The following is an 11,371-nucleotide window of genomic DNA, read 5'->3' on the forward strand; positions in this document are numbered from 1 at the left end:
ACATAACTTAGTCTATCTGCAAGGTAAACTTTAGATACGGTAGTTTAAGACCGTTTACGAATAACAGTGAGTAATATCGTTGTTGAAAGGTCAAAAAGGACCCCTGGCTTGTCCTCTGCTGACCTATAGAGGAGGTCACTGTCAGCCTTGCAGCAGTGCTGAGACCCACCACAGAAAGCGAACCGACGCAGTTGAAAATTCGCCCCTACTTAGTGGTTGAACCAGTAGATTCGCTGCTCTAAGCATGCTGGGATAGCGAACAACGCGGAACGAGTACGCGATGTGTCGTAACTTTTGTCTGACACTTTTCAATGTTTGGCCGTTTTAAGAGACTCGCGGTAGTTTGTTGAGTAAAACACCCTCGTGGAAAAATTATTTGAAGTATGACATTCCTTCTTTTATTACAAGGCTTTTTTAATTTCATCAAGTGATTAGCGAACAGGGCGGAAGCAGCTTCAGGCGAACAGATCGCGTGCTATAAGCCTACACCATTTGGTGTTGCTGTTGCCGTGGAGGCGGAGAGCAGAGAAGACGGACGGTTGCAGACAGAGGACGGACGCAGCTGTCACATGCTGAACGAGCGGTGCCACAAAGCTAAACTTCGGGATGTGGAATTGAGTAGAGGAACACATCACGTCCAATGGAATCGCAATTTTACTAAATACTTTTCAATGTAACAAACCAGAGGCTTTTAACGATTGTGGTCCGTGCAGACGCACAGTTTGGCTTGGAGCGGATCACGTTCGCTGTTTGAGTTACGTTACTGGGGAGACGGTGGTTAAGCGGAGAGAGCAACGAGAGGCCAGATCTAAAGAAGACCGGAGAACATATTTTCTAACCCTGGTTCGTCGCCCTTAAATTGAACCAACGTCCTCTGAGAGAAAGTGAGACCTCGAGAAAGCCAAACACCAAGGCAGCATGGTGAGTTTTTGGGCCTGGGAAGGGGCACGCGCTAGCTAACATGCGACAACCTGTTTGCGTCCTTCCTCCTGTATGACTCGTGCTGCCTGGAGCCTGGCCAAGCTACGTTTGCTCCGTCGTAATATCTTTATACACTTGTTGATGGACGTTAATGTTAAGAACTACGAGGTTCAGTTCACTGGGTTAGGCACATGCGTGTGCCTGCCAACTGTAAAAGCAGTTAGGCAAGGAGTTCAAGCAAGAGAGGCCGGCTCGTACTGGTCTGCTAGTAAACTTAAGCTAGTTAGCTTGAGGCAGGTATTTATGGAGTCGCTTGACATAATAGGTACAGTGACTCCAAGTAAACAGTAGTGCTTTCCCAACACGAAATGACATGTTTAAACGTGGACCCGTGCAAAATCTCGATATATGGTAAATTGTGATCAACAAAATGTTGTCATTTATTTCCCTTACGTTGCTTGGGTTGGAACGACTACACGTGATGAAAGTGTTAGCAGTTACACAACTTTAGCCAAATAGCTATCAAAGAGTTCCGTGATAAAGGTCATGGCAGAACGCCATGGGGACGTCAGCTTGAAAATTTAATCAATGTGAGGATGATTTGTTCACATATTAACCAGGGACGCCCTTTGATCGGAATCGAACGTATCCAATCAGAACGAGCTAAAGAGAAACTATTGTTTTAAGTTGCATGGGCACGCTGGCACCATGTGCTCTTTCTACCCGATTGTACAAACGACGTTTTTCATGCAAATTCACACCCACTGAATTGACTCGGTCGAACGACAGACTGTGTCAAAACCTTTAAATTTCGATTTGTGTATTAGTTTGTTCTACCACACGACGTTTAACTATTGATGACAGATCAAGAACGTCGTGTTAAACTCACGCTACTGCTCTGTAATGGATTTGCGCCATCCATGCTCACATGTGACCGTTTGATGGGCGGAGTTGCAGATAAAGAAAGCCAATGAAAACTCTTCCATTGCGTAGAGTAAAGGGCTTGCAAATACAATAAGAGGATCACAGGATCTCAGAGGAACTGGCTTCATTCATAGGTTGCCTGCTTTCAATCATGTAATTCTTCGTATACTGCTGATTTATAACGACGTAAATGGCTTGCAATACTTACTATCTTTTCTTTAATGCCCTTCGTTTTCATTGTGAGGTCAAACTGAGGATTGAGAGGACCAGGGGAACGTGTGCAATTTCTTCTTGTAAATTCTGAGCTCCAGTGTTTACTGCATATGATATAGCACTTGTATATACACCTCACAGCATGTATTACACAATGATCAAGGTTTTTATAACACTTAATACTATTCCACAAACTCAGCCTTAAGGTCCTGGTTCACCTTGTGTGGAATAAAAAATCTCAAAGACCAAATTGTTTGTTTAACTAACATAGATAAATCTGAGGTAAGATCAAGAGTGAGGAACTAAAGGGAGTGCCTTATACATCTTAAATCTCATCATGCACAATCTCTTATTTCAAGACAGGGTAATAATCAAAAACATTTAATTTCTATCCTGTTTTTGAAGGGAAAGGACCTAGTTTCAGTCCTAGACTTAGTCAGTTTTCTTGCACTGTTGCATTGAGACACACTGTTGATTATACTTGTACCCAAAAGAGAACTAATAATCAACTCTTAACATCTTGTTATGATCATGCAGGTTACTACCAAGGGAACAAGCCTGAACCCTAACGCCAAGGTGTGGCAAGAGATCCCTACACACCAGAATGACACCCCTGAAGGGACAGGGAACTCTCCTTGGCTGCTGACCTACTCCCCTCCCACTGAGATGACTGGAGGTATAAGTCAGTTTTGTGTGCATCTTCCATTATGTCATCCTTAAGCATTTGTATACCACCCTGTTTCTGCTGCACAGGGAACTGTTGTGATGTGTCTAGACTTGCATAGTCTTATTGAACATTACAAAGACGTTTGTAGAAAGACTCAATATTTGAGTGTATCTCTACTCTTTAACATGACAGTTTGCGCAAAGCATTAGTGGTTGTCATCTATATATGGCTGGTATTTACAACCATTGTACTGCTGCCTGTCGTCCTTGTCTCAGGTTTCTCTGATGGTCCCTCTGTAGGGGGAAAAGGATATGACACTGAATACCTGGACTGCACCGCTGACTATGACTCTGTACCCTCAGATGACATTGTCAATGACATCGACCATGCTGATCTTGGCTATTTAGTGTTTGACTCACAATGTGGCCCTGCAGTGGATGGTGACCTATCAAAGGAACAACCAATGTCTGAGGAGAGCCTGCGAGAGTCTTTGAAGAAACAGCTTGAGTTCTACTTTTCTCGGTAAGCAGTGTAGGAAGTAGGAGATAGCTTATTAGCTATTTCTAACAGTTTCACTTAACCAAACAACAACTAAGACTTTTTTCACTGGCATTAGCACTAAATGATCTTATTTACACTGGAATTATACTTTGAATTTCTGTGCTTACATTGAAAAAGACAATGTTGATTGTTAAGTATTCTATTTTTATGTTGCATCACCAAAGAGAAACTGTATTTGGCACATCCCTCGATGTATACAAAGCTCTGTTTCCACCAGGCGGTTCAGTTCGATTCGTCTCGGCATGGCATGCATTTTACAACGTTTACACTGACTAATCCTGGGACAGAACCCCAAATAACCAATATGTGCTGTCCAACTTCTTGGGATCCTTCCGTAGGGGTGCCAGACTAAACTGATCCAATCCTGGAAGGTGGAGCTACAGCACTACAGTCCGTTGATTGATCGAAAGAATCGACACTTACCGTGCGACAGGGGCATTTTTTTTCTCGGCGGCACACAGCCTTCTGTAAAACAGGCTTGAATGTGCTTTGTAACAAAGAGCCACATGTGAATCACAAAGAAAGTGAATTGCTGGATGTTTCCCATTGTGTTGCTCTTTGTTTACTGTGTCACGTTTTTCTTCTTCGTTGGATTTTTTGTCAGGGTACACTGTGTTGTGCTGATTTGGCATCGCGCTATTATTTAACTGGTTTTGGCTATCGACATCTGGCTTACACGCTGCCTACAATGTGGGGAATGGCTGTGGAAATGCAAATAGGGCCAACCCATACCAAACCATACTGATCTAAACCAGACTGCTTGGTGGAAACAGGGCTTAAGTAACCCACTCCTTCATGTTGATGATGTTAAACCCAATGCTAGGTGTATAAATAATTTTATTCTAATGCAGTGTTTTGGTGTTTGCAGAGAAAACTTAACAAAGGACCTGTACCTGATATCTCAGATGGACAGCGATCAGTTTGTTCCCATCTGGACTATTGCATGTATGGAAGACATCAAAGCCCTTACTACTGACATGGATCTCATACTTGACGTACTGCGAGGTATTTGTGCTTCTGTGCTACCCATGCTTGTGAGAATATTTTACAATGACTGTCACTCAAGTTTATGAACAAAGTACATTACACATTTGTTTGTTATAAATACAGCCTGGTGTCAAAAACTTAGATGATACAAGCACCGAATACTCGAGAAATTAGCAAGTATTATGTTGCTTCTATGTTGTAAAAACACACAATTTTAACATGCTTTGTTACAGCCTCACCAGTGGTGCAAGTTGATGAAACTGGTGAGAAGGTTCGGCCAAACCACAGTCGCTCCATCATTATTCTGAGGGAGGTGCCAGAGACCACACCAGTTGAGGTAAGGCAGGCAGGCAATTGTGCTCGAGTACAGCATGGTTTGTATGGCCAGTGTGACTGCGTCCTAAATCGAATATTGTAAGGGCCACATACTGCAACATGCTTAGGCTGTCTAACTCAGTGATCAGACAGAGGTGTGAATATTTCGTACATTTCAGACAGTATTGTTCAGTCAGTTAAAACTCTGTGGCTTTTTCATTGACACCCTATTGCCTCAGAGCCTGCAGTGTGGCCTGAGGGTCGATGTTGTTTGAGCTCAGTGTTTGACACAAATGTTTTATAAGTATTTTGCATTTCTTTCACAGGAAGTGGAGGCTCTTTTTAAGAGTGACAATTGTCCTAAAGCATTAAGTGCTGAGTTTGCGCACAACAGCAGCTGGTACATAACATTTCAATCTGATATGGATGCACTACAGGTATGTTTCCGAACAAACACATGGTCTAATTTCTAATCACCTATTTGGGAAATGTTATTCCCTGCGATGTATTGTTAATTTGCCCTTTTCTATGAAAAATGTACATCATAATTACTCATCTGAGCTGGCGGTCATTTGCTTTCAATCCTCTCTTATAAAGTGTTCTGTTGATTGTTTTCCCTTCCCTTTAGTGTTGATTGGGGGGGGGGGGTAGCTTTAGTTTTCAGATTCATAATGGAACTACAGTTTTCTTCACAGCCCTCTTTGTTTGTTCTTCCTTTTCTGTCCTCAGGCTTACAGATACTTAAGAGAAGAAGTGAAAGTGTTTCAGGGACAGCCAATCATGGTGAGTTTTTTTTCCTTGTGTCTGCATGAGCAGCCATTGGCTTTGTTTTTCAGCATTGTCCAGAATGTATAACTTGAGCTGGATTGCTGATTGATATGGGATCCACATTAATTTATAAAGTGTTATGGAACCCAACAAGCCTGGGGTTATTCAAGGATAGTTATGTTGTCAGCCATCATGCTCCTGTCTCTTGGCTAGGCTGTTTAGCTAAGTTGTAGCCTTAGGCGTGACTTCTGGGATTTATGTGTACAGAGACTTGAAAACAAGGTGTTTGTGAGAACTCATGTCTCTGGATAGTATTGTGGTATTGGATTGAGCTTCTTGTCGCCATGTGACATTTAACTTGGGTTTCAGATCCCCTTCCACTTGGACTTTGACCTGACTTAGTGTGTCTTTTTAATTTTATGATTAAAAACAAGGCACTGCTGAATTAGCCAGATCTTGCCCCCAGTGATGATCAGTATCGCGCTTGGAAGGACCCATTGGCACTGTGGCTGGCTGGGAGGAATTACTCAATTGTATCTTTGTGTAAATCTTTTGTATCTCTGTCTCTCCTCTCTCCCTCTACTCATCCTTCATAATTCCTCCCTCTCTATTCCCCACACCTCTTCCTCCAACTCCTTTCCCCTGGTCAGTACAGTGTTTAATGGCCTAATGACCGTGAGATTATGAGATCTGAGGGGACTAAAAGATGTTATACCTCTGGAGTGCCATATGCCTTAGATACAATGGAGGTTTTTTCAGTTACCACCCAAGAAATGTATCCTTCTGTCTTCCTTTTTCCTTCCCTCCAGGCCCGTATAAAAGCCATCAACACATTTTTCGGCAAGAACAGCTTTCGCAGCCTGGACTCGTCTGTTTACAGCCAACAAGCCCAACCTCAAAGTCAGTACAGCTCCCCGGTATACATGCAGCAGGTGTACAGCCCTCAGCAGCAGTACCCTGTTTACCCTGTGGTATCCCCCTCCTGGAACCCATCCGTCATGCCTTATTTTGAAACACCACTGGTGAGAACCTGAATCTATTGTGAAAGATGTCTACTTTTGAAATTTACTTTTTACCTTCATTTGGGGTTAAACGCTTTTGCTATGATCCAAATGAAACTTTTTCATGTGGACATTACAGTGCCCTCTGAAATTTAAGAGATTTTGATACTTATGAAGTACACTGACATAACATTAGAGAGATCTTTAAGTGGGACACAATTTGATTTTCATGTTTCACTGTTGTAATCATATCCAGGCACCTTTCCCACACAGTGGATTCATGAATGGTTTCAGCAGTGAGGGTAACTTCAAAGCAAACTTGAGTTCTGTCAACAACCAAAGACCCCTAAGCAGAAACAGGTAGGAAAACTCATCATACAGTGTTTAAAAGTTGATCAATCTGTTTAATTTCTCTCACATGAGCATTTACTACAATATCCTAATTGATTGAAATGTACCTTCATATTTCAGTTTTTTTGTAAATGTTGGTTCAAATAAGGCATTGATGGGCTGCTCTAGACAACCAACTGGGAAACTTGGCCATCTGAATGTTTACCTTCTGCTTTTTTTAATGATAAATGGTTTTTGCCCATTCTAAGATAAGTGACATTGTGTTTTTTTGATAAATGTAACATTCATTTGTATAACAAATGTGTCCTATTATCTCCAGAAACCATGTCAAAGGTCATCCAAGAGCCAGAGATGCAGCCTCTCCTTTGAGTCCTGAATCCTTGGTAGATGGTCTCCCTGGTACCTTGAGCTCAGTGCCCTTTCAGAAGTCAGGGACACTGACTGGTACCACCACAGCACCGGTTCCTCTGCTGTCCCTCTGCACTAAAGACACGTCACTACAAGCCGCCTATCCCAGTGGGTACCTGAACGGAGCTGGGCGGGGCAGGTGAGTGAATGTGGTTCACATGAATGCATATTTAGGCCTTTGGAATGTGTTTTGTATGAATACAACCTGTATAATAATTCCTGCATTTTTTTTCTCTGGACCATTTTGAAATGTAACTTTTAAATTATCACACATCTTTATTACAGGAAAAGTAATCAGAGAGGCATGAGGAGGAAACGAGAGGAGGAACAAAGCATGGTCAGTGATTTTTTTTAAACTCTGTTTTGAAAATCTTGCTTTGTTTGAGAACAAATGAGTTTTTTGTTTTGTTTTTCTAAAGAAATGTTGGTATTTTTTTTGCTTTGACATCACACAATGTTCATTTACCATAATCTTGAATTTTACTACATATAAACTACAGAAGCCTGTTCCATTGATGGAGGTTCCTTCCCCGCCAAAATTTGACCTGGAAGCTTCCAATTTTCCACCTTTACCGGGGTCTGTGGTCAGCCCAAAGGAAGAAAATACAACAGAGATGCGCTTGTCTGATGTTGTGCGTGGCTTAAAAGGGACTAACAAGGTTAGTGCTGTTCTCTTTGATACCTTTGACTGATATGCAGCACTTCTGTAGTGTAAATGCTCCTCATCAATTTAAATCCTTTTGTTTTTTCAGGCAACCAGCCAAGAGGCTCATGAGATGAGACAAACTAACACTGCAGAAGATGTCAAGAAAGTTGATTCAGTGACCCCTGTTGCTAAACCTGCTCTTGTAACATCACACACAGAGGTGGCCCTACCTGAACCAAGGTAAAGTTTTGTTTCTGTTTCTGGATTTTGAGACCAAGAAGTGTATTGCCATGATGTGATTTGACTTTATATTTTTTTACTTTTAGTGGTGCCTGTCCCTCAGTAAAAGAGGAGGAAAAAGCTGAACTTCCTGTTCCAGAGGAGGAAACATCTTCAGACACACAGGGTTCCTCTGTAGCAGCCATCGAACCTAGTTCTCCCACCAGCAGCCATTCAGAAGGAAGTTCTCCATCTCCCCCTTCTCCTACATCAGATCTGGTAAGACCTGCCTACTCATCTGATAAACTCTTTTAATTCTCAATGGCAAAAGCAATTCCAGGGGCAACCAGGGAACCCAATAGGTGAGACAAGATCTCACTGCTTAGCATTCAGGATTCCAATCTGCATAACCAACCATTCACTATACATCATCTGTAACTTGTGATTTATTTTTGATAAATGATTTTCAATTTTTGGTTCTCAAACTAGGGGTCAAGAAAACTCAGCTATGCAGAAGTGTGCCAGAGGCTGGCCAAGGACCCTCCACCAATCCAGGCTCCCTCTCCCTGCCCTCCGGCCTCTACTGCCAGCCAGCCACTCCAAGAGCTCAAGGTCAACATGGTGGAGGAGCATCGGCCTAACTCCAGGCGCACTACAGACAAACCAGAGAAATCCGGACACAGCCGCCCTCCTCGTCAACCATTACGCTCCTTCACTGGGACAAATGGCGAACCAAGAGTTGGGGGCCCAGGGCAGAAGATGTGGGAGCATCAGAGAGGCCTAAATTCTGGAAAGCGGTTCTCACCTCAGCGAGGTGTCAGGCGTGGAAAAGAACAGAACATTCCCCCCAGATCACCAAAATAAAGGAACCTGTCAATCAAAAACGAAGATAGTGTAAATATATGTGAATAGAAAGATGAATATAATTCTTTGATAGATTCTATGACTTGTTCGCTTAAAAATGTTTTGGACCTTAAATTATTTGGAAACACAGCAAATACATTCTTCAAGGAACTTTATGTAGTCTGTTGAGATGCAGATTAACTGGGAGTTAAAACATTCTTAATGTTAGGTAATTTGATCACAGCATCATCAAGAGACACCTCCATTAATGGTCATGCGCTGAAGTGTGTGTGTGTGTGTGTGTGTATGTATGTATGTATGTATGTATGTATGTATGTATGTATGTATGTATGTGCGCACGTGCGCACGCATGAAAGTGTGAATGGGAGAAATGGGGATCTCACTACTTTAACAATAAGGAAGTGAATCATTGCCATTGATATCGCAATGTCTATAAGGCACATTTAATGTCTTAGTGAATAGTTGATGTAGGTGTGCATTCTCTTGGGCTTGTTTTTTTTTTTTTTAGTAATGAAATCAAGAAGGCATGAATATAAAAGGGTATACATGTTGAATCCATGGCATTAGTATAGAAACTCTGATGTGTCTGATTAATTATAAGGCTTTTACTTTTGTGAATTGAAAGTAGTGTTTGAAAATTCATTTACCTGGAATCTTTAACAGATGATGCAGGTTGAAACTGTTTTAATTGTCTGCATAGTATTGCAACATATACAGGTTTTGATGGTTCAATATTTCAGCAGCAGTTGACTTTTTAACGTGGGTATTGGCTCAGTACTGCTGACTCTTACATAACCCCTTTAGTATTCTTAAAGTACCTGTATTTACTGTATTGTTAAAGCTGGATCGCATGAGTTTGTTGACTTGTGTACAACTTGGTGTACATTGCAAAAGTGGTAGGCAATGAATTACTCTGAGGAAAGATTCAGCCAACTGATGCTGTTGCTAAGGGTTAATAGAGCAAGGTCAGCAGCTAATTGGCTTGAATCAGATATCAGTGATGTATGTACCTGGGTATCAAAGCGCAAAATGAAGGGGTTATTTAACAAGCGTTGGCTTCAGTTTTTGACTTTGTAAAACAATCTTCCCCTGATAGGAAGGTAACATATAGTGAAAAATGTTAGAGGATCACCCTGAAATGGTTAGGATCTAGGACGGGGATCATTCTCTGTTTCCATTTTCTGTGGCGTTTTGAAAGTTTAGTAGTAGATTTTGCAGAATATTGTCTCTTGGTTCTGACTAAAGTCTGTACTGGATTACTTTGTAAAATGAGATTAGCAACCTGCATGGTGGTATGTATGTGATGGTTGGCCAGTGTTGAATTTAATAAGCTGATGTAGATTATTTGTACTTTCTTTTTTGTTCAATAAGTAAGGCTTCAAATGTACTCCTTTTTTTGCATAAAACCACCCAAACTTTGTTTAGTATGTGACTATACTATATATGTGTAGAAGTTTAGACTTTTGGCTATTGTGTTTATACGTGAGTTCACTTAAGGGAGGTTGTTTTTCTTTTTGTGATAGACTACATTTTCCATCATGATGTGTCTCTTTTAAGGTGATGAAAACTTTGTATATTTTTTTTATTGTTTGTCCTGATTATAGAACAGTCTCAAATTTTCAACAACTGGTTTCAATGCCAATCAATACAACCACTCTTGGTTCTGTAATAAGCAGGAAAGGCATGCGTATGGAGTGACGCAAGCTAAAATGCTCTATCGTTTGGTTTCAAGGCTAATGATCATAAACTGCAGTGAAAAACAGAAACTTGTGCTTTTATGTGCTTTCACTTAATATGAATTTTCTTGTTCTGCTAAACAAAGTGGGATGTTAAGGCTCATGTGTTGAAGATTTATTTCATTTTGAAATACATTGTTTCTTGTAATATGTAGTATAGTTGTTTCCCAGATGTGTCTGTGTATTTGTAATGTTTTATGTGTGTGAGAGAAAGAATAGTCACTTACCAGAATTATTGTCTGAAACCAAACTTGCAGTGCCTTAACAATATATCTGTTTAGTGTAAGAAGTTGAGGAGTTTTGAGTGCAGAAGTTGTCACACTAAACAACGGTAGCTAGTTGGTTGACTTGACACACAAGACACAATCCTGTCCACTGTAATGTTCATTTCATATTTGGAGCAGATGCAGCGCTCTGACTGCTGTAGAAGGGACTCAAGATGTGTGTGCATGCCTGTATGTTCATGTTGTGTGAAATGGCTTATTTTGTTGGCTTGTCAATGCAGTTTGTCTAGTATCAAAAACATGCTCACAAAAAAAAATGAAATTTGCAAATTGCAGCAAAGTAAACTCTGGTTATCTAGTGAATATTTTGTTGCAGAGTAAGATGTATTGAATAAAGATTTATTTTTAAGTATTCCTGTGTTTTACTTTTTTCAATATCATCTATACAAAAATTGCTTTTCATGTGATAGAACTGCCAAAAATAGTCATCAGCACTCTTACAGATGTTAACTGTTTCTAATCATGCTGTTTGTTGTATTTATCACAACTGACAGGACAGTGGAACA

At 40.9% G+C, this 11,371-nt stretch overlaps 1 protein-coding gene across 2 annotated transcripts; it reads left to right on the forward strand.

The window, feature by feature from the left end:
• Positions 1-226: 226 nt before the first annotated feature.
• larp4ab (La ribonucleoprotein 4Ab) lies at positions 227-11,186 on the forward strand. Of its 2 annotated transcripts, XM_074676665.1 has the most exons (15): positions 227-921; positions 2,596-2,734; positions 3,001-3,247; positions 4,155-4,291; positions 4,507-4,610; positions 4,915-5,025; positions 5,318-5,371; positions 6,166-6,378; positions 6,614-6,717; positions 7,028-7,255; positions 7,402-7,453; positions 7,617-7,775; positions 7,869-8,002; positions 8,089-8,260; positions 8,471-11,185. In XM_074676665.1, exons 1-15 carry the CDS (start codon positions 919-921, stop codon positions 8,843-8,845), a joined length of 2,232 nt encoding a protein of 743 aa, XP_074532766.1. In that variant the 5' UTR covers positions 227-918; the 3' UTR covers positions 8,846-11,185. The 2 variants fall into 2 exon arrangements, with proteins under 2 accessions (XP_074532766.1, XP_074532760.1); XM_074676659.1 differs by lacking the exon at positions 227-921 and having other exon boundaries at positions 2,590-2,734; positions 8,471-11,186.
• Positions 11,187-11,371: the final 185 nt, after the last annotated feature.

The sequence above is a fragment of the Halichoeres trimaculatus genome, unplaced genomic scaffold (assembly GCF_033239565.1).
Source record: "Halichoeres trimaculatus isolate MK-OKI-2021-1 unplaced genomic scaffold, fHalTri1.1 fHalTri1_scaffold_1, whole genome shotgun sequence".
In the NCBI taxonomy this organism is placed as follows: domain Eukaryota; kingdom Metazoa; phylum Chordata; class Actinopteri; order Labriformes; family Labridae; genus Halichoeres; species Halichoeres trimaculatus.